We start from the raw sequence: 26791 nt of genomic DNA, 5'->3' as shown, positions 1-26791 counted from the left end.
GATTCTGCAGCTGTGTTTCTCACAAAGTTATTGTGTGTGTACAATGTAACTTTGTACAAAATAATACATGAATAAAAAAAAAATGTGATGCAGGCCACATATCACCTGAGAAAGACGTGATGAAATAAATCTACACTTACAGATTCTACCACAAAATGACTGTGAAAATGGAACCAACAGGAAGCAAGAAAACCACATTCACCAGATTCCACCTTGTTTATGAAGAGCATTTTGCAGACAGCCCAAGGCATAAGTATAGCCATTTTTGTAAGCTCAGCTGTACAGGTATAGATCGCAATGTTGGACAGTAAGATTATTTGTCTAATACGACATCCTTTAAATGGGAACTTTACAGAATACAAACTTTCACTTGGGAGAGAATACAGTGCTACACCAAGGAATTATCTTCCTGGACAAGTGAGAAAAATAAATGAAGGTCTACTATGAAGGGGTTGTGGGAACTATTACAAGCTTCCGCTGCTGGTGTCACATACCCCTTTTCCACCAACGCGAACTACGTGCTAGTTCTGGGCTGGTGCTAGTGCCAGTTCGGAGTTGCTTCAACTTGCAAACCTTCTAAGAACAGGTTTGCTTTTCCACGGGCTAGAGGGCCACCACAGAGCCACATCATTACGTCACTGTATACGTCTGTATAGGTCCTCGCTTTCCCGCTAGCACCAAGCTGTAGTGTCTGTAGTTTGTGTGCTTGCGAAAGCTACAACGTGAGATTAATTAACAAGGATGGCATTTATCGATTTAATTACGTTAAATGCTTATGACACATAACAGCTATTGTGAGGTCTGTGCTCTAAACGTTATTGTTCATTGCACTCAACCTAACCTAAAAGTTTATTCTCAGTAATTTAAATCAATTTAACTAAATTTAGCTCCTTTCTGTAATTTGAATTTTGTAACACAAGAAAACTATAATGCGACACATTTAAGAGAAAGCTTTGGGATTAGTTGCCACCTAATTATTCAAATTGCCATCCTTGTTAATCTCATGCTGTAGCTTTCACAACAGCACACAAATTTCAGACAATCTGCGATGCTTCGCGAGCATATGTTTTGCTAGCTTGCAGCTGCCACTGCAAGCTAGCGGGAACAAACAACAATAAAAACAAGAGAACAGTGCTTTAAAAACAAACTTGTCCACTACATTTTATACAATTTTAGCCTTTTGTGAAGCCAAATGTTAAGTGACATTGGTAGGTGAGTCAATGGTAATGTTAGAAAGTAGCATGCTAACGTTAGCTACTGTTACCAAGGTTACGGTAGCTGGCTAGCTAGCAACGAACGTCAAACGTAACGGTGGTGTGAGAAATTAGTAGCTATGCTTGCTTGGCTAATGTTAGCTGACCAACAGCTAGCTAGCCAGCCAACAATTTACGTTCGTAACATCAATGTGAGAAATTAGTAGCTCGCTAAACAGTTAAGAAATACATAGCTGGCTCACAACAAGGCGAAACGTTTGAAAAACAAAACTTTGGTTTTTCTTCTTCTTCTTTTTAGGCAGACTAGAGGTTACACTTGCTCTGTTTTTTTAAAAATGGCGGTCACAAAGTTTTAGTTGGACTTATTGGTCACGATAATCCCACCCAGCCCCTGACGTATTGGTTCTTTGTTCTCGACCAACAAACAGTTGATGCCACTCTCGAACCAGTTTTCCTGGCCAAGAGCCAGTTCTTTGGCTGTCAAAACGTGAAGAACTGGTTGAAGATTAGGCACCGGCTCCGAACCGGCCCTCGAAATGCGTTGGTGGAAAAGTGGCAACAATGAAACATGTCCCCCCTACACTCACCATCACTATCCAGGATGTAGTCCCGTGGGAACATGATCCCGCAGCCCATGATGTCGCCCTCAAAGCAGCGTGGGCCGAAGGGGTCCCCGACTCCGCTGCCATGGAAGATCTTCCCATCATCTGCGCAAAAACAGGGGAGGGGCTTTGTCAGCAGGAGCCAATGAGGAGGCTTTACGAAGAAAGCTTGAGAGCGCTTGCACTGCTGTGATACACTAGACAATGTGAGCGTGCAGACTCGACAATTATAACAAATATTAATATAACATATAACAAACATTGTTATGATTGACCATGATGTCTATCCGAAACAAAAATAACTCAAAGAATATGTTCTCGTGCTCATGACGTCTGACAGGCCATCTGGCTCATTAGAATTAGCATCACAGCATTACTATCCTAAAAGCTCACAGGTCTCTAATAATGGATGGGACTGCTTTTTGGGCCCAACACCACCACTCTGGAGTAGTGGTAGGTAGGGCACAGGGCAGCCAATGGAGCTTCCACAGATACTGTGGAATGAGTGTTTTTTGTGTTGTGTCGTTTCTAGAAGAAGGAAGACATCTTCATTTTCATGCCCCCCAAGTGAAAGCGGAACAGGACCCCCCCTACAAGTGAAGTGTCTGGGCTGTGGACGTACTCCTCCACAGCGTTGTGGCACGTTGGTCTTCTCTTCAGCCCTGACGCGCTTTACGCAGCCCCCTTGGAATCTCGGACGTAATGTGATCGGCAGAGCTCCACGCATTTCGGATGGGGCCCAGGGCAGAACAGACGCACACCGCTCCCTTTGTGACCACAATGATTACACAATGTCCTGTTTTTATTGAAAAATGATAATGAAAAACAAGACGATACGGTACCAGTGTAAGATAAGAGGGGAAGATGACCAAAAACGATACAGAGTGGAGATACACAAGCGGTATGGCGGGAAAATATTTAGTGTCGTCAGGGGGCCCACACTGACATTGTTGTCGTTACCGGAGAGCGGGGTGAGGGAGGTGGATTCATTATCGCTCGTAATGCTGTGTGGGTTGCTGACACAATGCCGAACCCTCTGTAAACATCTGGGCACAAGGGCTGTGCAGGTCACATGGGTGACAGAGGGTGAGCACGCACAAGGAAGGCTTCAGAAGCGCCTCACATCTCTGTGTGAGAAAACACAAAAAACCTGGGAAAACACTTGGATGAAGTCACCCAGTACTTGCCTTGTCTGCCTCATATTGTCCAGCTAAATAAAATCCCTGGGTGTTATTCAGGAATACTTATGGCATGGACCGATTCATTTCGAAAACTAGCAACAAACTACAGCTCCCGGTGACCTTTGAGTGACCTCTATGGTGACAGCCCACCCAAACCATACCCTGAGGTGAACTCCGCGCCCTTAACGTGTCACAGGGACTGGCCCAGGGCACAGGCTGTGCTCTGGCGGCGGACAGCACAGAGGAGGTTGTGACTTTACTTTAGCTGAGAGAGCCATTTCTTAAACATTTAACCAGACAAGACAGGAATCCATCTGCTGAAACCACTGACCTGGGAGAGCAGAAAAAAGATGAAATATGAAGAGCTACAGGAGGAGGGAGGTTCAGAGGTTCAAGAGACCAGAAGGGCTCAGGACAGACTGGTGCTTTGAAAGGGACAAGCTCACAGCCGAAAGCCATCAAACACTCTGGAGCCATGTTTATATGGGCAGCTGCCATAACTGCATTGCCATACGCATTTGTACTGGACACACCCAGACACACATACCCCCTGAATTAGACAGAGGAAAAAAGGAGTAGGGTGTTCCTAACATAACTGGGGGAAGCCGGTCACCACTGCGAGTCAGTGAGGGTGTGCTATCAGCAGAACACCGCTGCTTTCTAGCTTGAAAAGAGTGGGTTAAATAAGCCAAGCTTCTTGCCCCATTCTCCCTCTCTCCCCCTTCCCAAATCAACAGGTTCCAGCTGATGTCAGGGAGTCAGTTTTAACAGAGCGCACCAGATCCACGGGCTGATAAGATAGGCAACACCAAACAGCGACACTGAGAAAACAAACATGCATGCTACGACGCTACACTGGCATGAACCTGCTTGCTGCCAAGTTCTAAATATACCACCCCCCGCGAGATAACGCCTCCCTGTTTACCAGTGACGGACCCCCCACTGTGCCGCTGGTAAAGGAGAGCACTGCACATGAAGGGTCCGGTTCATGCCGCAGCAGAACTGCAGCATAAGGCCCTATCCCAGGGGACCAGCACCCGCCCAAGTCCTGGACATCTGTGTAACAGAGGCGCGACGGGGCAGGGGGATCCAAACCATGGCAGCCATATTGCAATGCTCTCCCTGGTGCCTGAAATCATACGGTCACAGGTAACAGGACCAGGTGACAGGTGACCTGCTTGCACCACCTGCAACCTCACCTCTCAACCCCAACTTTTTTACCACTTCTTGAACTAGAATTCAAAAAACTAGAATTCAAAAAATCTGAAAACAAAGTCCATGTCATCACCTGTATCACAGATTCTCTGGCTCTTACAACAACAGTTTCATAAGCTCCTCTCTGACACACACACACACTTCTTAATCTGTCATGTCCACATAACCCAAACCTGAATCTGTAGACTATACAGTAAGAGACCACCTTGTCATCTGACCTTCTGACTCCAATTTAAACCCTCGTACCTTGAACACCTGGAACACACACTGATGTAATCTTTTCAGAACTGTGTTTAACAAAGGAGTTTTGAACGTGTGGGAGGTCCAACGAGGCAATAAAGGAAGACAATTCCTTTGCCAAGTGCATGTTCGTCTATTCCTTAAGGTGAACAGTGGGTGAGGGACGTTTCTCTGATATCTTTGGTTTGCAAAGAGTGACAAAAGCCAAAATGGCAGCCAAGCCACATGATATGCTGGATTTGTGCAATCTTGACACTGCCTTCCAGAATCCCACCATATACTCATCTTGGTGGAGCCACTTTATCTACAACCAAACAACTCTACGTAATACTAATGCATGTCTAACTGTTTACGACACTCAGTCCCTTGCGCACTGTCACAACTAAAATAACAAAAAAAAAAACAAAAATTGATACGAAACGCTTTTCCTGATACTAGCTCCAAGAGAGTGTACATTCAAACAACACAGTGCCTGTTTCTGAGCCTGGATGACAGCCCCTTCTTGAGGACCCAATCAGGATATGAAGAAGTGTCTCCAGTCTTTGTCTAGTCTAAGGTCTAAACGTTACCTCCCTTCAACTCTCTGACCACTAATTTGTCTCCTTTTCTCTACTTCTTCCCCCACGACCTACACTGGTGCCTACATGTCACCTCTCAATGTAATATACGCAACCTGTCACCTTCAACCTTCTCATCCACAGTTCTCACTTCTCTCCCGCCCCTTGATGCTTTCTCCAAATTGTCTACTGACTCCGCTCCATCCACCCTTTTCTCCTCTCCGTCCTCCTACTTCCAGGCCTGTACAACCCACTCGGCTATATCCTGGGTTAATTGATGCACTCCGTGAGAACAGGGCAAAGCTTTGTGCTGCAGAACGGAAGTGGAAAAAATCCATCTGATTTATCCTGCTGAATTATCAAGCACTCCTCTCTACTTTCTCTGCGAGTGTGATGTCAGCTAAGGCTTCCTTTTATGAATCTAAAATTCAGAGCTCTCTTTCTAATCAACACAGACTATTTTCTACCTTCTCTTCTCTCCTCAATCCTCTGTCACCTCCACCCTCCTCTGATCTCTCTGCGGATGACTTCGCGGATCACTTAAGACTGTAAACATTCGTAACTCCCTCCAATCTCCACAGCTCTCATCTCTCACCTCTGTCTCGTTCTCCTCCCTCCCACTTGCCACCCGTCCCCCCTCTAAATTCTCTCCTCTTTCAGATGCTGATGTCACTCACCTCCTTACATCACATCATTACATTATATGCATGTAGCAGACACTCTTGTAAAGAGCAACTTCCATTGCAAACAAGAACCGACTACTTGTGCTCTGGATCCCATTCCTTCACCTCTCCTACAGACCATCACTCCCAGTCCTTTTCCATTCATCACAAGTCTAATGAATCAGTCATTCTCCAGCACCGCCAACAGCCTTCAAGGAAATGCAAGTCACACCTCTGCTGAAGAAAAGGACTCTGGACCCATCTGCTGTCCAGAACTATCGACCAGTCTCTCTCCTTTCCTTTCTGTCTAAAACGCTGAAACGAGTTGTGTGTGGCTAACCAGCTATCCTCCTTTCTCTCACGGAACAACCTTCTCAGTCCTTTTCAGTCTGGTTTCAGGGCTGGTAGTTCCACAGAAACTGCCCTATTCTCCAATGCTGAGGCTCTTCAAACAGCCAGAGCTTCCTCCCACTCCTTGGTCTTGATGCTTCTAGAACCTTCTGTAGCTTTTGACACAGTGGACCACGCTCTACTTCTATCTATCCTGGCTACATTGGGGATTACTGACACCACTCTCCTTTGCGCAAAATCCTACCTCTATGGACACTCCTTCAGGGTGTCCTGGAACGGTGGGCTGCCCACACCCCACAGCCTGTCTACGGGTGTCCCACAAGGCTCTGTACTCCTGGTCTCCCTTTACATGTAATCTCTCAGCTATGTCATCTCATCTCACGGTTTTTCATATCATTTCTATAACGATGACACACAACTCTTCCTGTCATTTCCGCCATTTGACACACAGATGCACGCATCTCAGCTTGCCTGAAAGACATTTCACAGTGGATGGTGGACCACCTGAAGCTGAAACTAGCTAAAACTGAGATGCTTTACATCCCATCTAAGTCCTCTCCATTTCAAGAACTCTCCCTAGACTCCACAACAGCACTGTCAATAGCCTTGGTGTAATGCTTGATAGCCAACTGTCCTTTTCCTCTGAGGCGACAGCAGTGAGTCAGTGTTTGCAGATTCTTCCTCTACAACACCCGAAGGATCCGCCCCTATTTCACTATGTATTCAACACAGTTCCTCCTGGTCCTCTCATACCTGGACTACTGCAACTCCCCACTTCGTGTGCAATCAAACCTCTACAACTAATCCAAAATGCAGCTGCACCACTCGTCTACAATCTCGCTAAACATAGTCAAGTTTCTTCACTGCCTTCCTGTTATCACTCGCATCAAGTTCAAAACCTTGGAGCCGGCATACAGGACAGTGAATGGGACAGCCCCCTCACACCTACAACCCCTCTTCAGTCCCTATGTTCCCTCAAGAACGCTGCACTCTGCTTCCACAGGGCAACTGACTGCCCCAAACCAACGGGGTCACTCTTCACAGACACGATCCCTGTGTGTACTAGTACCTCAGTAGTGAAATGAACTCCCAACGGGGGTTAGGATAGCGGAATCATTGGCCATTTTAAGGCGCAGACTGAAGACCCACCTCTTCAGACTGCATCTTGGTTACACTTCTATTCCCACCCCCTAACACCTGCTATCTCTTGCATTTGATGCTAATTCTATGGTTAGTATTACGATTTATTATAATTTGTGTTCTAGGAACTGTAGTATTGTAGTATACTGGGCTTTTGTCAGAACACACAAGTTAGCTTGTGGTAGGGCTTGAATAATCTTACGCTCACACTCATTGATCTGGGAGTGTTGTTAGCCTGGTAGTAGTTTAAACTGAATGGTTACACTTATGTTCTAATGTGATGGAAGTCGGTCTGGATAGGAACATTGGCTAAATGCATGTAATGTAGTGTAATGTAATGCAATGTAAAGGCTGTGTGCAGAAGGTGTAAGTATGTGAGGGGTTTCAAAACAGGGTCTTTGTCTGATACTGGTCCCAGCGGCAATTTCCTGCTAACAGAGGGAAGACTCACCAGCATGGTACGCCACCGACCCTCGGCTCCATCCTGGGTGTCTGTTCTTGGGGTAGTCCTACCAGCAAAGAGAGGAGCCCGGTCAACAGCTGAATGACCATTGCCAATTCAGTTACCAATACCATTCAGCAACAAAAATCCAAAGTAGATTCAGTTACCAATTCCATTCGTGACCAAATAGCAACGACTGTGGGCAGTAGTGTGGTGTAGTGGTAGGCATAGGGCTTGTAACCAAAAGGTCACTGATTCAATTCCCCACTGAGGCACTGCTGTTGTACCCTTAGGCAAGGTACTTTACACGCAACTGCCTCAGAAAATATCCAGCTGTATAAATGGATAAAATTGTAAGTTGCTCTGGATACGAGCATCTGCTAAATGACAACAATAAAATGTAATGTGAAAGTGATATCACATATCAATACCATTCAAAATCCAACTTATAAATCAGTAACACAATAACATAAGACACTCAACTCATGAATTATTATCAATGGTGCGCACTATGATCATAACCAATTTATGCATCAGTACAACTCAAAACCAATTAAGCACAATAATTTCACTCAGTTATCTTTACTTTTTTAAACAGCTCCACAAGGAAAAACTTTAAACCTAAGGGTGAAACATGCCACACTGAAAGACCTGTACAACAGCGCAGTGGCCTTTGGCAAACCCACCTGCAAAGCAGAACCAGGTGAGCACACCTGGCACCATCACAGTGGGTGGAGTCTCTTTTACGATCGCTTGAAATACTTTTGTACACAAATTTGATAAAGTTTCCTTGATATTGATATTCATTGTGATGTATCATATGTTTACCCCCCCAATGCAGCTGGGGACATGGGGGGTGGGGGGGTGTTGGGGGACAGATTAGCAGGCTCCCGAGTCTCCCGTTTTTGGTCTGCTTGACACTCCATCAGGAAAACATAGGTGCTCCTTGCCAACCCAAGCAGCAGAGATTAGATCAGAGGATGGCTCCCCACTAATTACCAGAGGTGTGTTTTCACAATAGACATACTGTACAAGCACCATGCTCGCGCCATCCGTCAGCAAACCCCCCAACCCCCAAAAAAGTAAAAGTAAACCAATCTTCTGTCAAAGAGTGTTTGTTCTAGCGCCCGCCAGTTTTGCCGAGACAGAGGGCTGATCGCTCCCCTCAGGGGGGGCTCATTAAAAGACAATTAATTATAGTCAGTTATAGTAAATACAGTTAGCTAGTTATTAAATTGGTAATAATGCTTTCACCAAATATCTCAGCATTTTTAAGACTAGTGTGGCAATAACAGCAGCTGGAGTTCTGACACTAGAGCCTACAGCAGTAGTATCAAGGCTAGTTTGCACAAGGCTGCAGCAGCAGTACCCAAACAGGGAATCAAACCAGTAACTTTTCAGATACAAGCCCTACTCCTTACCACTATGCCACACTGCTGCTCTGACTAGTTGGACATGTTATGTATACACCACTTCAATGGCCCTTGCGTGCGTACTTCATAAATGCTCAGGGTGTCTGGTCAGACTCTTTCTCTGGATTTTGTTCCAGGTGGCCATTGGAAGGAGATATCAAAGGAATCATCTGTTCAATATTATTCTAACGCTCTCACCACAAATCCGCAGCTACTGTAGGGAGAGGAGGAGGAAGACAGAGTGTGAGAGGGAGAGAAATAGAAAGAGACAGGAAGAAAGAGAAAGAGAAGGGGAGAGAAAAAGGGAGAGAAAGCGAGAGAAAGAGGAGAGTGTGTGTGAGAGAAAGAAAGAAGGGAAGAGGATGTGAGAAAGAGAATGGGAGAGAGAAAGTGAGAGAGAGAGAGAGAGAGAGAGATAGAAAGGGAGAGACAGACAGAAGCCCAGCTGCATCTGAGAGGGGGGGAGAAAGCTAGAATGGGAGAGCGTGCAAGAGAGACAGAGAAAGGGAGTGTGAGAGAGAACGACAGGGCGACGGGGAGAGAAAGTATCAGAGGAAGACAAGAGGAATGCAAATCACGCTCATCTTTGGGGGAGCCAAGTTTGCACCCTCTCCCTTAACCACGAACGCTTGGTATTTTCGCAACCTGTCTCGGGGGGGGGGGGGGGGGGGGGGGTTAGGATGATGTGCTCATTGTTTTGAGTTTTCCCCAGAGAGAAATGGCTCACATCAGCACGTTGGTGAAAGCTCCACTCATTTGGTCCCGCTTTCTAATTGCAGTGGGGGTGACAGGGAGGGAGGCTGGAGGGGAGTTTAACCTCAGGAATTAGAGCTGATGGATTTACAAGCATGAGCCCTGCAGACCCGTGCCCTCAGAAAAAAACAATCTATGAACTTGTCTATTCATTCACCTCGCCCTTGAGCGGGACGATAAACACACTACGTGCACATCAACGCAAAAACACAATAAAAACTTCACCAGAACACGTTTACTGGAAAAGGCATTCACTGGAAACCAAACACACCCCTGCTTATCACCTCCAGATCAGCTGCAGCCTGTAAATTAAACTGCAATAGCTTAGCAGGCGCTCTTACCCAGAGCAACTCACACGGCTTACAATTTTTACATATTATCCATTTATACAGCTGGATATTTACTGAGGCAATTCAGGTGAACTACCTCGCGGAGGGGTACAACAGCAGTGTCCAACCGGAGAACTGAATTGGCAACCTCTGGGTTATGAGCTCTACGCTGCTGTTACCATGACTGACAAAAAAGTGCCCTTTCTGCTCAGCTGTGTTGGAATGGCAATATCCTAATTAGGTGTGTAGGTAAAAATTCTGTATAAATTTGTGATTCATTTTTCACAATTCATTTCCCCCTTGTTTTGTTTGCAACTTGATCATGTGACAGGAGCTTATTCCTCCAGGTTCTCAAAATCAAAAAAAAAAAAAAAAAAACAACTTTAGTGACACCTCTAATCTAGAGCGTGTTCTCAGGGAATTCTGTGGTTTTACATGGACCACACCTATTCAGTTCCAAGTGGAGATAACATGCATTCCTACATCCTGGCGAATTTGTTCTCAGGACAGGCAGGATCTGTGGACGCACCACACCTCCTGTAAGCACACTGGACCCAATCTTATATTACATTACATTCATTTAGCAGACACTCTTATCAGTGGCGAAGCCAGAAGGGTGTCCGGGGTGGCACTGGAAACCCTTGATATCTGATTGGCCACCCCGGGTGCCACCCTAAAATTTCATTCGCTATCACTGGCAGTTTGATGCTGATTGCCATCTACATTTCACCCGTGAGCTGTGGAAATACTCTCTCTTGCTCATCCTTAATTTGAAAAAGGCGCCGCCGGATAATAAACACTTCTTTCAAGACAAGGTGAAATGAGATGTCAATCAGCATCAAACTGCCAGTAATAGCGAATGAAATTTTAGGGTGGCAGTCAGACCTGCAGCAAAAGCACAATTTTGTAGTAAATTTTAAGGTTTAGCATCGGGTTTAGGTTTCCTGAACAACTTTTACGAAAGTAGAGTCGCTGTGTAGATCCATATTAGCAATTTGGCTCCATAACAGACAGTTAATCAGATAAGAGAGATCGGTTGCCAATTTAGCCAAACATTATGTTTACATCTGTGCTAGTAATACGTGCCACGCATACACAGCACAGTGTCGTAAGTTACAGTATACAAGTGTTTAGCTATGGTGGGGCAACTAGTACAGCTGTCAGTGTTAAGCAAGTTAACATTTAGCAATTTGAAATCCATTAAATCAGATTTTTGTACTTGAACTCAAAACAAACAATTGTTATTATCAATCTGTTAACATTACTCAAAAGATCACCACAATTTGCAGATAGCCTGTTTGCTACTGTAAAGATGTAAGAAATTATAGCTACATTTTGCAGAGTAGGGCTAGCCATGATCTAACTAGTAACTTAGGCTGGTAGCTGATTTTAAGGTACAGTTATGATAATGGTGATTTGTAATTAAGATTGAGATTGGACTAAAATGTTGGTAATTGGATGCTTAGATGTAACCACAGACTGTCTTATTTTTGCAATTCAGTGTAAACTGGCTGAGAAATAGAGGTTGAAAAGTAACATCACCATTTTGTTGCATATGTAACTAAAAGGACAACAAATAGGTTACATACCAACAAAGCCTGTAAAATATATGTAAGCTTGAGTAACAAAAAAAAATGCACTTACTATATGTTAAATAGAGGTTGTTGTTGAGAAATTATATGTTTTTGAATAAAAACAACCTTGCAATAATTGCAGGGAACATTGTTCAAGTTTGTAATATTGGTGGACACCAAAATTATTTTTCTTTTTCAAGTCCATTTCTGTTTGATAATATTTTGTGCAGGCATATCTTGTGTTTTCAGTCAGACAGAAAAAAACATTGTTTGACTTGGGTGGATCAGAGAGGTCTGTACAAGTTGGTCATACCTGGTACTGTATGTCAAATTTCGTTTTTTTTGTAAATTTCATCTTCCATACTTCCATAAACTATGCAAACTATGCAAATTATGTCACACACAAATGCTATCTTATCTCCTTGGTGGTTCAGCTTTATTTTCTGAAAATATTTTGGATGTTCAACCCTAGACTGTAACGGAGCTGCTAGCCCGTTGTGGAATGCTTCTGTAATTGGGACAATAAAAACTAACATACACGACTGTAACTTACCAGTTTTATGGTACAAAAACAGTTCGCGGAATGCTGACGATAGCTTGTTAGTTCGCAACCGAGCGCACTGCGCACATGTTTACAAAACATTTTTAAATTTTAAACAGTTTTAAATTACCGTCAGGTGACACTGTTGCTGTTAGGGTGGCCAACTAACAGGACAATGAAGCTACACGCTGTTTAAAAAAAACTAATAATAAACTTTAATAACTAGCTAAACAATTTTAACTTTGTTTTAAATGTTTTATGGTGTTCTGTGAGTGTGCTCAAACTGCTTACTTTGCATCTGTTTCAGTCTGCAGCCACTATTTCCGGGTCATCGGGAAGCAAAGGGTGGTTCATTGTGCTGAGACTGTATTTATAATTTAATATACATACATGTACTGGTGTAATGTCCAGCTAACACCAGTTTTCATATATGTTTATTTTCTGAATGTAGGTAAATCTAAAAATGTGTAAAATGTGTTACAATTGAAATGCTATTTATAATGTAAATTATTTCTGTGATTTATTACAATATTAACAGTCTGGGATTGAAAAGCATTAAAATTGTTTTGGATCATCCCAGCCAGCTAGGAGGGTATTTAAGGGAGTCTTTGCACTCATTTTGTGGTTAGTTGGTTGGTTGAATGGGAGGAAGACTGGTCAGAGTCTAAGTGCATACAGTGAGTGGGTATTATTGGAAAACCCTGTGAATAGTTTTGTTTACCTGTTTGTTATTTTATTTTTTTTGTCTTTTGTTACATCTTTGTTGCCTGAGTTCTGTTTTTTGTTTATTTTGATATTTTTGCCACCTGCACTGTATATAGCCATCACCTTCACCTGCACGCCTGGGAACCAATAAACACCCTTGCCACTTCATTTATTGTCTGGCTCGATTCTTGGATTTTTTTGCCTGGCTGCTGCGGTCGTCCCGTCACATTTGGTGTCAGGTGGGATCACCGCCTCCGTGGAGCCACAACAGAGCAAGATGCCTCCCAAGACAAGGCAAGACCGGGCTGAAGAGCTGGGTGCAGAGGCGGCAAGTTAAACAGGGGACCAAGCAGCTAGAAGAGAGGCGAGCAGCACAGAGGGACTGGTGGCAGCGCTGACGGGCCTGGTGAAAGCTCTCCTTCAGAGCCAAGCTGCACGGGATGAGCGCATGGAGAAGGAGGCGTTGCGTCAAGAGCAGCGCTGGAAAAGCATGCAGCATCAATTCCAGCTCCTACAAGACCAGGTGGGACGAGGCCACTGGGACAGAGAGAGGCAGGAGGAGAACGAAGAGCTCGGCAGGAGGAGAACGAAGAGCTCAGCAGGAGCTCGGTGTCTCCGCAGCTGAGGGCCTCAGCTCAGAGGGGTCCAGTGGCAGACTTCAAGCCTCCCAAGCTGCACCCTCTGACAAAGGACGATAACATTGAGCACTTCCTCACAACTTATGAGAAGATTGCTGCAGCATGCCATTGGCCAGAGGAAGAGTGGGCCATACGTCTGGTGCCCCTACTGACTGGCAGGGCACACAGTGCTTATGTGGCAATGAACATTAATTACACCAGTGACTATGACAAGGTGAAGGAAGCTATACTGAAAAAGTATGAGATCAATGCTGACACCTACAGGCTACGATTCCGGTTGACGGACATCCAACCCAATGACAAGCCACGTGAGCTGTATGTGTGTCTGAAGGAACTTTTCTCAAAGTGGGTCAAGCCAGAGCAAAAGTAAGTCTGTTGAGGGTGCTGGGGGAGATGGTCATGCCCAGAGTAAGCCCAACACACACCGTAGACCAGTTAATACACCTAGCAGACTAGAAGTGAGGTGTTTTCAATGTGGGGAGCTAGGACACGCTAGGCCACACTGCCCAGCTAGAAAGTTCAAGTCTTCGAATGAGTGCTATGTTCCCAGGCCATTTACACCAACAGTAGAGAGCACTACACCAGAACACACAGTCAAGGTTCTTATTAATGGTGTCGCTACACATGCTATGGTGGACACTGGGAGTTCGCAGACCTTAGTCCTGGAAAGTCTGGTGCCCAGGGATCAGTGGCAGGATCAGGCCCAGGTCCGAGTGTGTTGTGTCCACAGGGATGAAAAAGTGTACCCGACTACTGAGGTGTTTTTAACTGTTGATGGCCAGACATTCTTTCTGCCTGTTGCTTTGGCACCATGACTGCCTTACCCTGTAGTGTTGGGCCAGGATATGCGTATCCTTTTAGACTTGCTGCCCAAAGCTGAGCCAGTAATGTTGCTGTTACACAGTCCAAAGGTGCCAGTGAAGGTTTTAAGGCTTTACCTTTTCATGGTCAGGAAATTGAGGCAGAGCGGGGGAAAGCTCGTAAATCTAGACGGCAAAGAAGAATCGACAGAATGAAAGGCAGTGCAGATCATGACTACTGTAGCTCTTTGCCAGAACCTGATATGGGTCTAGATGTCAACACTCCAGAGGACATTGTGAGCTTGCAGCAGAATGATCCTACCTTACAGCCATGGTTTAAAAAAGTGTTTGTAATTAATGGTATTAAGCAGGGGAGCACTGATTGCTTGGAGGAGGAAAAGATTATTTTGAAAAATGGCATCCCCCAACAAGTCAAAGGGGGGATAGAAACCCTGGCAGCCCATTGAGACCCACTGCTATGTCACTGGGACATTCAATTCCATGGGCAGGACACCTAGGCAAGCATAAGACCCTGGCGAGGATTGCTAGTCGGTTTACTTGGCCTTTGGCCTGCTATATACAGATGTGGCAGAGTTCTGTAAAACTCGCACTGAGTGTCAGTTAACATCTGGGAGGGGGGTGGCACAGGCACATCTACAATCATTACCCATTACTGACACCCCATTTGAGAGAATAGGGATGGACATAGTGGGGCCCCTGGACCGGAATAGAAATGGGAACAGGTACATGCTGGTCATTTGTGATTATGCCACAAAATATCCTGAGGCTTTTCCCCTGAAGAACATCAAAGCTAGGCAGGTTGCTAGCTGTCTCATACAGCTCTTCTCACGAGTAGGTGTGCCCCGGGAAATACTCACCGACCAGGGAACCAACTTCCTTTCAGATCTCCTAAAACAGGTCTACAAACTGTTAGGGCATTAAGACCACTCCTTATCATCCCCAGACAGATGGTTTGGTTGAATGTTTTAACCAGACCCTTAAGAACATGCTACGTAAGTTTGTCACGGAATCAGGAACAGACTGGGACCAGTGGCTGCCGTATCTGCTCCTCGCCTATAGAGAGGTGCCACAGGCCTCTACAGGGTTCTCTCCGTTTGAGTTGCTGTCATCAAGTGCAAGGCCCACTCGAACTCCTCTGTGAATTCTGGGAAGGCCCTAGAGGAGAGAGCAAGAATGTGGTGGCATATGTGGTCCAGATGAGAGAGAGGCTGGAAGAGATGACATGCTCGCCCAGGAGAACATGAGGAGAGCACAAAACAGCCAGAAGACCCGTTATGATTGCCATGCCAGATATAGAACTTTTGAACCAGGACAGAAGGTGCTGCTGCTGCTTCCGACCCATGAAAGCAAGCTACTGGCAAAATGGCACGGTCCATATGAGGTCCTCCGTCAAACAGGGCCTGTAACATATGAAATCTCCATGCCAGAGAGAGGGAAAAAGAAACAGAACTTTCACGTCAACCTACTGAAAGAGTTTTGGCCCAGACAAGACCCAATGAAGGCCCAGTTGGTTGTTCGGTCGGTGGCTGAAGAGGAGGAACCAGCAGAGCAGTATTTCCCCACAGACAGCCTCCCACAGCCAATGGACCTTTCACACCTTAGTCCACTACAGCAGGAACAGCTGAACAGTCTGCTGGATCCAGAACTCTTCCAGGAGAAGCCTGGATACACCAACCTGGTGAAGCACCATATACATCTGAAAGAAGATGTACCAGCAAGGCAGAAATGCTATCGCATTCCAGAACGCCTACTTCCAGTATTGCAGCAGGACAATGGAATCCCTGGGAGTGACTGAGCACTCTAACAGTGAGAGTTGCAGTCCAATTGTACTTGTCCCCAAAAAGGATGGAACCATTAGGTAGACATAATAGACCCAGATTATATATTCATGAAAACAGAGTGACCCAAGTCTCCCCAGTATGTGAGTACATGTATGTGTGTGTGTGTGTGTGTGTGTGTGTGTGTGTGTGTATAAGAAAGAAATTGAGCTGCAGTTCTGAGGTAGAGATACCAGTTACTCATAATATGTAAAAGAAGTCTAGTGAAGTAACCCTAGTGGACCACACTATCTGCCACACTGAAGAACTCCGGGTTATCACTTCCACCTCTAATCAGCAATCATAGAATTCATTCATGCTCCTTAGATGCCAGGTTAGGGTTACACACTAATTTTCTGTCATGGTCTATGGACCCCCTAAAGTAACCTTGGCCACCCCCTGGCCACCACATGTATAAAACTCTAGTTCCGTCACTGACTCTTATCCAGAGCAACATCCAGCACAAGGGAACAGAAGTGTATCCATCTAAGTTAAATGAAAAAAAAAATCCTTATTGAATATAAAGTATATTCAATATAAGTAATATCAATGTGCTCAGAAGCTCAAAAACAAAGAGACACACCCCCAGCTGTTCTGGGAGGTTAACAACAGGCAAAAAACTGAACTTAACAAGACCTGAGTGAAACTGACGACCATGTCTAACAGCAGCCTTTATCTGTGAGCGTATTCAAAATGTGCACTGCACTATTTTTGCGGCTCTGATAAGACCACTGGAACATTCTGCTCGGAATGTCCACGGCAAAACCCTTCTCTGCTCCGTATCTGATCCTCTGGGCCCACACCTTATCAGCGCGCTGTTCTACTCACTCCCGAAAGCCACGGAATCACAGCGTGGTATTTTTAGCCTGGGAGATGGCTATCTGGTCCTAAATCAGGGTCCTGCATTTCCACTCCAACTGATGCAGGGCCATCACTCAGGGCAAGATACACATCACCCAGGCGAAAAATACCATATGGCGATCTGATGAGGGGAAAAAAAAAAACAGACTAGGCCACAACTTACGGTGCCCTGTGGCAACTTGGAGCGTTTTTTTTTTTTTTCTCTTTTCCTTTGTGGGTTTACAGCATTACAGTGCTGTAATGGGGGGAGGGGGCCATGTGGCCTTCGCACCATGGGAAACCAAGTGTCCCAGGATGCCAAAACAGAACCCATGGTGGGGGCAATGACAGAGGGACAGAACATGGTGAGAAGGCTCTGGGTTTGGCTGGACTGGCAGGGCAGCCATCTCCATTCACATTCCAAATCCATTTATAACCCCAGTCTTTGGAGGCTATTTTCCATGCATTATTGCATTATTACATGTGTATAAAAATCACACAGTCATGTACAGTGGTGTGAAAGGGTATTTTCCCCCTTCGTGATACTCTCTATTATTGCCTATATGGAGAATGGTTTCAAATTGTCAAATAAAAGGTAATATTGCACAACAGGAACCCAAGTGAACATGAAACACAGTATTTAATGTTTATTTGGTTAACATACAATAGTTAACATACACCCATATCACTCCTGAGAAAAATCCCCCTTAAACCTAATATCTGCCTGGACCACCCTTAGCAGCAATAACTGCAACTAAACACTTCCTATAATTTGATATGAGCCTTGCACATCTCTGTGGAGGAATCCTGGCCCACTCGTCTTTGCAGAACTACTTTAACTCTGACAGATTGGCAGGTGGTTCACGTATGAACTGCTGTTTTCAGGTTCTGCCACATCATCTCTATTGGACTCAAGTAAGTACTTTGACATAACTTTAATTTTGCTTCTTTTTAGCCATTCAGATGTGGACTTGCTTCTGTGTTTTGGATCAATGTCCTGCTGCATCACCTAATTACGCTTTAGCTTAAACTCACGAACAGATGGACGGACAGAACGGACCTTAATTGCCTGACACATAGCAGAATTCATGCAAGTTGTCCAGGTCCGGAGGCAGCAAAATGTCCCCATACCATCACACTGCCACCACCATGTTTCACTGTAGATATGACATTCTTACAGTGAAATGCTTGACGCCAGACATAGGAAGTCTTGCGCCTTCTAAAAAGTTCCACTTTTGACTCATCTGCCCATAGAATGTTATCCCAAAATCCTTGGGGATCATCCAGGTGCTTTTTAGCAAATGTGAAATGAGCTTTGATGTTTTTCTTGATGAGTAGTGGTTTTCACCATGCTGCTGCTATTACTTACCATTGAATTACTACCATGAAGCCAATTTTTGCAGTCTCTTTCATATTGGTGAGTCATGAACACTGACGTTGGCAGATGCTAGAGAGGCCTGCAGTCGGCCACACAGTTCAAGACAAGCTGACATTTAAGAGCCTTACAGATAATTCGAGATGGTCACCAAATTATGTGACCTATGGCATTCTCCCTCATTGGGATGATTGTTGACAGAGGGAGAAACATATCTATTAAGTCTCAGGAGTTCCCAATGTTTTGTTTTGGTAGGAGGACAAACTGAATTTGTAACATAAAATCCAATGTGGCAGCCAAACCATATCATCAGTGTACAAGTTGTTCATACAGAAGAATCAACCTTTGGGGTTATAGAAGAATGCAAAGTATTGACACTTTTTAAGCAACTGTCTAGAAGTTACATCCATTTGAACACAATTTTTCAACACTGATTTTGAGACCTTTGCAAATTGATTAGCACATAGCTCTGGTGTTATTTGATGTAGCAACTATTCCTTCACAATTTAGATTGAGCATACCCCAAAGGCAATACATTGGAAATTCTGAATTTCAGAATGACTGATGCAACAGTGAATGATATTGACACATTTGCATATCAATTAGTAAATGGAGCAACTTGATTGGCTTGTGGTTGCCATGTTTTTTGATATAGCAACTTTTCCCTCATAAATTAGACAGAGGTCAGTATAAGGGTTTTACATACCACGTTTTGTGTTGATCAGGCTAGTGGTTCAGAAGCACATGAGTATATCAAAAATATCAAAAAACTCATTATGTCACTGTTGCAAATTGATTGACACATAGCTCTGGTGTTATTTGACGTAGCGACTATTCCTTCGCAATTTACATAGAGCATACCCCAAAGGCCCTACAAGTGGAATTTTGCATCAATTGAAGTTACGGTTCATGAGAAGAAGACTTTTAGGTATATTTTTCACATTAAAAATTGGGTTAAAAATGGGCGTGTTCAAGCGCTTGTGGACTCTGTGTTTTTTGACAGATTGCTTTCAAATTTGGAATATCTTGTCAGTGAGGCCTTGTCATTGTGCACAAGAAATTTCAGAATGATTGATGCAACGGTGAATAATATTGGCTAATTTGCATATTAATTAGGAAATGAAGCAACTTGATTGGCTTGTGGCGGCTACGTTTTTGGATGCAGCAGCAGCTTCTTCGCAATTTATGTCGGGATTTGGTTCAAGATGACGTGTTTCAAATTTTGTGCACATTGGCCCAACTGTTCAGGAGAAGATGTAATTTTTGTTGAAATCATAATTATGCAAATTAGCTCAAAATCCAAAGGTTCAAGAGGCATGTGATGAGGGGAACCTGTATACCAAGTTTTGTGACTTTTCGTCAAATGGGTCAAGGGGGCTGAGCTTTTGAAAATGGCGATTTCAATCCAAGATGGCTACCAGGTCATGTGACCAATGGTCACCATATTGTAAACAATTGTTCAGGAGATGACCCTCTTCCATCCTACCAAATTTGGTGACTTTTCGATGCATGGTTTTGGTTTTATGGGCAAGATTGGAAAAGCGGCGAAAGAATAATAATAATAATAATAATAATAATAATCCAAGTAAAAACAAGAGGGTTCCAGCACCTTCGGTACTTGGACCCCTAAATATCAGGGGCAAATACTTCACACCACTATATGTGTTGTCAGGCACTCGTGTGTGTGTGTATAGAAATCACACATTCATATGTGTATATTCTGACTGTATATATGTGTATTATTTGCCACTTATTGGCAAATATATATCCAGTATATATATTGGATACTGCAATCTAATGACATTGAGATAAATGGTAATGTATGTACTTGATTTCCCTTAGTTTTCTAGGCTATCTAGTTTCAGATTTGCAAAAATTAACTTTAGTAGTGCTTGAATGGTGTTGTGCTCACACTCATTGGTCTGGGAGTGCTGTCAGCCTGGTCTGACACTGTCGCTCACTCAACTTGGATGCATACACTTCTGTTCTCTTGTGTTGGAAGTTGCTCTGGATAAGAGCATTGTTTAATGAATGTAATGTAATGTAATGTAATGTAGGTGTATATGGAGATAAAACCACATCACACTGTGCGTCAGTACTCATGGTTTACTCCAGGGCAGAGTGGGTGAAAGGTAAGGAGTGTGGCATCCAGCCGCAATGAAAAATCACGTGTGCTGAATTTTCATCTCAGGCCGCCATGTTCTCCGAGCCACCCCGTCCTGATGTGCTCCGATCTTCTTAAAAGTGAAGCCCTGCCAAGCGAGGCTGAGCACACTGTGCAAGTAAACAGTAATTAAGCCCGTCCTTTAATTAAACCGTTCATTAGCTTTGGTGTTTACTGAAAGGCCTGGACACGCGGGAACATTATGTTCGGTCTGCAGACCAACCACCCCCACCCCCCGGTGCAGCGGCAGACATGGATGCGGGAGCTGCCGATTGGCCTGACTCATCACCCGTCTGATTTCTGTACTCCTAGGCCACCATGGGCCAAAACATCCGCTCGCCGCCCCCAAAACCAGGATGACCCAACTGTCATGCCAGCAGTGTGAGCCGCTACACCTCATTTGCTGCGCAGCTGTTGCAGTAATGCCATCATCTACCGGAGAGCCATGGCCTGCCTTTCCAGCCATCACCATTGCCCCTTTTCCACCAACACATTTCGAGGGCCAGTTCGGAGCCAGTGCCTAATCTCGAACCCGCTCTTCACATTTCGACAGCCAAAGAACTGGCTCTCGGCCAGGAAAACTGGTTTGAGAGCGGCACCAACTCTTTGCTGGTCTAGAACAAAGAACCACTACATCAGGGGCTGGGGGTGGGATTATCATGACCAATAAGTCCAACGAAAACTTTGTGACCGCCATTTTAAAAAAATCAGAGCTAGTGTAGTCTGCCTAAAAAGAAGAAAAACCAGTTTTATTTTTCAAACGTTTCGCCTTGTTGCGAGCCAGCTATGTATTTCTTAGCTGTTTAGTGAGCTACTAATTTCTCACATCAACGTTATGAATGTAACATTGATGGCTAGCTAGCTAGCTAGCTGTTGGTCAGCTAATGTTAGCCAAGCAAGCATAGCTACTAATTTCTCACATCAGTGTTAAAGTCGACGTTTGTATCATTGATGTGAGAAATTAGTAGCTATGTTTGCTTGGGTAATGTTAGCTGACCACCAATGTCACTTAACATTAGGCTTCACAAAAGGCTAACATTGTATTAAGTGTGGTGGAAAGGTTTGTTTTTTAATGCACTGTTCTCTTGTTTTTATTGTTTGTTCCCGCTATATAAACACTATACTCGCGAAACATTATGCTCGCGAAGCATCGCAGATTGTCTGAAACTTGTGTGCTATTGCGAAAGCTACAGCATGAGATTGTTTAATTAACAACGATGGCAATTTGAATAATTAAGTGGCAACTAATCCCAAAGCTTTCTCTTAAATGTTTTGCATTATAGTTTTCTTGTGTTACAAAATTCAAATTACAGAAAGGAGCTAAATTTAGTTAAATCGATTTAGACTACTGAGAACAAACTTTTAGGTTAGGTTGAGTGCAATGAACAATAACGTTTAGAACACAGACCTCACAAAAGCTGTTATGTGTCATGAGCATTTAACGAAATTTAAATCTATAAATGCCATCATTATTAATCTCACGTTGTAGCTTTCGCAAGCACACAAACTACAGACAATCTGCGCTGTTCCGCAAGCATAATCATTTACTCTATTCACGCGATTGTCAACTATTCTGTGAATTATTTGTTTTATTGTTAATCAAGGAGGATAAAGGGGAACAGGTTGAAAATAATGATAGATTTAAAGGTTTGGGCTTCCCCCGTTTCCAGCTCACCAGCCACCACTGCTAGCTTGGCGCTAGCGGGAAAACGGAGACATATACAGACGTATACAGTGACGTAATGACGTGGCTCTCCAGCCCGTGGAAAAGCAAACCTGTTCTTATAAGGTTTGAAAGTTGAACCGGCACTAGCACCAGCCCAGAACTAGCACATAGTTCGCGTTGGTGGAAAAGGGGTACATGAGGTGGGGTAACGACCCAGGGAGGGCCAAGGGGTGAGTGCCCACACAATAGCAAGAGCTTATGAACGGAGCCAGCAGAATCTGCGCATTTGCCTGACAGTTACACTGACCTGTTGAGTGAATGCTGAAATGATTAAAAAGGTGGGAAAAGACAGTGATGTATTGTCTCTGGCCCCCTCATAAATCCACAAGAGATATGTGTTGGACCTCTTTGCCTGTCAGAGACCCTTAACCAGAACAACTAACATGGGACAGAATTTTTTTTAACTTTGTATCACTATGCTGCTGTGCCACCCAGGTCTGCGGAATGCAGATAATAACACGTGTAACATAAGCAGAAGTCACCAGTAAAGTAATGCTGGTGTTAGTCGTGCTCTCCTCTGCCCATGTTAACGGCTTTATCTGTCTCACCGTGCTCCATATCCCCCCGTGCTCCTTCCTCCCTCCTTCTGTGTGTCTCTCTCTCTCTCTTCCTCTCAGTTTATTTTTTTAAGGGGGAGTGTGGATCTGCCCCGGCACAGAACACTTCACACACGCTCCGCGACAGAGAGGCCTGCTGGAACTCAGCGGAAACCACATGTGCATTCTTTGGAAAAACAAACGAGGGGACCAAATTAGAGCTATAAATATGACTGTAATTGTTCCTTTACCCACCCCTCCTTTAAACAGCGTGGGTCATTTATCACTCCAGAATGGAAAAAGTGAGAGTGGCCAGTTGCAGCTGGTCAGGGACGATAGCGGTGTGCCCCCCCACCACATGTTTTCCCCACAGAAAGTAAGCTGAGGGTGAGAGAAGGCGGCGTTGGCGCTCACCCGGCGGGCCAGGCCCAGGGCGATGTAGCACTTCTCCCCGGCGTCGACAATCTCCACCTCATAGTAGTGGCTGCGGGTGCTGAGGGAGTGGCGTGCCTGAGCCAGCCCCACGTCCATAATGCTTTTCCCCTTGCCCATGTACTCCAGCAGCTGGGGAGACAAAAGACCAGCCTTAGCGATGCCATCACCATTACTGCTAACATGCTAACCCATTCATCCAAGGCCTTAGCGCTGCCCTGTCATCTCCGTTACTGCTAACATGCTAACCCATTCATCCAAGGCCTTAGCGCTGCCATCACCTCCTTTACTGTTAACACACTAACCCATTCATCCAAAGCCTTAGCACTGCCCTGTCACCTCTGTTACTGCTAACATGCTAACCCATTCATCCAAGGCCTTAGCGCTGCCATCACCTCCGTCACTGCTAACACACTAACCCATTCACCCAAAGCCTTAGTGCTGCCTTCACCTCCATTATTGCTACCACGCTAACCCATTCATCCAAAGGCTTAGTGTTGCCATCACCTCTGTTACTGCTGATATGCTAACCTATTCATCCAAGGCCTTTGTGCTGCTGTCACCTTTGTTACCGTTCACACGCTAACCCATTCATCCAGGACAACACAGGAATCCCTCACTAGTCGTGTGAGATACATTCTACAACTCCCTGTGAACAGGGGTATTCACCAAATAATGCACTGCACCTCTAACCAGGTGGAAAACAACCACACTGTGTAATAACTATGCAACACTGTTATAAATATTATACTTTACATATTAAGGTACAGCCCTTTGTAATGGACAGAATCCTTGCTGTCCACAAGTGGTATCTGGAGGGGGTTTTGAATTATCTGTTGATTTGTTTGCAGTAGTGAGTGTAAGATCCTACCAAAAATAGGTAGGCACCAGACGACTGGTCTCATTGACTTCCCCCCTTAACATCAAAGCAATGCAATTTCTTAACAAATCATACTACAACAAATATACGAGCTAACCAATGCTGTACAATGAACCCAGTGATTCTTTTCATTATTTTATTGCTTACAAATTAATACGCCATCGGTTCTAACATGTATTACATTACTGGTTAATTTATGAGTAATTTGCCATGAGTAATTTAGCCATTACATCTTTATTGCTGCAGGGGCAACATTAAATTATCATTTTTGGACGGAGTGCCCTGTTCAACTGGTAGAAGCACAGACAAGCCACAGCCAGAGACTTGCAATCAAATTACCGTAAAATTCAACCAGTCAAAACATACAGTAAGAATGTGATTACAATGGATAGTCATCCATTGAGTGCAATTAATTTCAAAATAAACTCTTGGCTTAATAATGCATTTGCCTAGATGTAGAATTCCATTCCAATAAAATTACCGTGCATTGTTTGGAATGATGGGGGGAAACAGAGTAATTATGCGTGTAATTATGACCTTAATAAACTGTCGGCTATGAACCTTAGCACAGACAGTGCTTCAACTTGTCTTATGAGAACCACTTTAGAAAATGGTTCCAGATGAATCTGGCGTTCAGATGCATCTGGCCATCTTTGCCTATATAAAGCAGTAGAAATGCAGGCCTACTGAAAGCAGGCCTGCACATGAACACTCTCACAAATAGTTAACTCCATGGGGCTTGAAATCCTTAGGCTGGGTTCCTTTCAGCAGTGAGAATGGCTTGAGCTTCTGCAGGTCACCTTGGCAGAAAGGCGGCACACTGGTACAGTCAAACACTCAAGTCATATGTTTGATTACCTGTGTCTGATCACCTTTGACCGCAGACACCCTCATTCTCATAAATATGGTGCATGAGGCTTGGGTACCAGTCCGTTAGTTTTTGGTCACAGTTTCATATTATTAGTGGTATCAAAACCAAATTCAGCAAGTAACACATCTATCGCACACACAGAAACGTGGACACAAAGACACAGGTAGAAACAGAAACAGACATACACACGGTTTCATTTCAGCAACAGGAGTGAATGTACTTCATCTGACCTCCCTAACATCACAACAAAACATCAATACACTCAGAACATGTGTATCACAAAACCTGGCACATTTACAACTAGGGGTACGGGTTAGGGGTATATGCATCATATCGGCAAAGTGAGATTACAGACAGTCCTACGCAAGGCACTACTACCACTAGACATACTAAACATTGCCTACTAAACACTTTCGGTTCAGGCTTGGTAGAGGCGATAAGGGAGCTTGTGTCAATGACCAGCGAACTACACGATATGTGCAAAATGTGCGTCACAGCTCTGCAGAGGACATGGCAGTACACCGTGTGCAGACACCCACCCCCCCATTCTTTCCCGATTCTCTGCATTCCCCCCACCACCTCCAAGCCACCACTCCTAATAGGCAACACACTGTTTTAATTACTCTGCGATTTCCTGTGCGCTCAAACAAACAGCCGGCCACCGAAGCAACGGAAAAATCCCCAAGAACCCCATTAACAATTTTTAGCATTCCTGTTTATCTCCCAAAGTCTCTGCGTGTGAGGCAGAACTTTCTGACCATGAGTCAGCAACCCTCCTGACTGCCCAAGAGAGCAGATATAACAGCACCTTTTGTTGGTGCAAACATTATGAGCAAAGAAGAAAGACTGTGTGTACATTCAATGATTTTTTTTTTTAGTTTTCCTCCATGTCACCCCCACCCTAATGTCAGGGGAACACTAACTTCACCTGTAAATATATCTACACCATTATGGACATCAGACATAGCCAGATCATGACAGATCACGTTTTGGCTGTCAATGACAGGTGTTTAACCAAACCCCACCAAAAGAAAACGGCTATCCACATCCCCTCTCTCCCTTACTACACCAAGTCTATTCTAATGGTGAACATACACTCAGTTTTACATGACTGTTACTACAGTGTCTGTTAGAATGCTAAAAATACACCCTGCTACTACAGTGTCAGTTATGACAGTAAATATACACTCTCCTTCTACAGTGAGTTATGATGGTAAATATACACCCTACTACTACACTATCAGTTATAATAGTAAATATCCACGCTGCTACTACAGCAAGTCAGTTACAATGTTAAATATACACTGTTACTACAGTGAGTCAGTTATAATGCTCAACATACACTCTGCTACCACATTTTGTCTGTTGTAATGGTAAATATACATTCTGCTACCACAGCAAGTCACTTATAATGGTAAACATGAGAATACTGTATATGCAATAGATGTGACTACTTCTTTCCCTGTTAAACATTATCAGGCAGTATCAGTAACTGCAGCATCAAGCAGTGCAGTATCTTTCTGGGCAGTTTTTGAAACTTTCAATGTGTCACATGCCCTTACAGTTAAACACTTCAGAAATATTAATTCAAGAAATAATTCAAGAAATAATCTTTTACAGTTCTTTTACAGTGTGCCATGACCTCTGATGTCAAACTCTCTCTTTGGTATGGTGCCTGATGTTTAATGCAACTGACCTGTACCATTCGTCTTCAAAAAAAAATCTACATCAGTTACATACAAATTCTTTCAATGTCTCTATGAATGCTACTCA

General features: G+C 44.1%; 1 protein-coding gene across 2 annotated transcripts in view; it reads right to left on the bottom strand.

Annotated features, from left to right (window-relative positions):
• Positions 1–26791, bottom strand: part of LOC118779299 (SPRY domain-containing protein 3-like) — a 75598-nt gene that overhangs the window by 4119 nt on the left and 44688 nt on the right. For both annotated transcript variants that reach the window (XM_036531338.1, XM_036531339.1), the window contains exons 7-9: positions 23250–23399; positions 7614–7671; positions 1802–1921 (exon numbers count right to left, since the gene is read on the bottom strand). In XM_036531338.1, coding sequence (XP_036387231.1) covers positions 1802–1921; positions 7614–7671; positions 23250–23399 — 328 coding nt within the window. The remainder of the gene's footprint in view (positions 1–1801; positions 1922–7613; positions 7672–23249; positions 23400–26791) is intronic.

This window comes from Megalops cyprinoides, chromosome 6, assembly GCF_013368585.1.
Source record: "Megalops cyprinoides isolate fMegCyp1 chromosome 6, fMegCyp1.pri, whole genome shotgun sequence".
Lineage (NCBI taxonomy): Eukaryota > Metazoa > Chordata > Actinopteri > Elopiformes > Megalopidae > Megalops > Megalops cyprinoides.
Note: the sequence above shows the minus strand (reverse complement) of the source record. Positions and strands in the feature narration are given on the sequence as shown.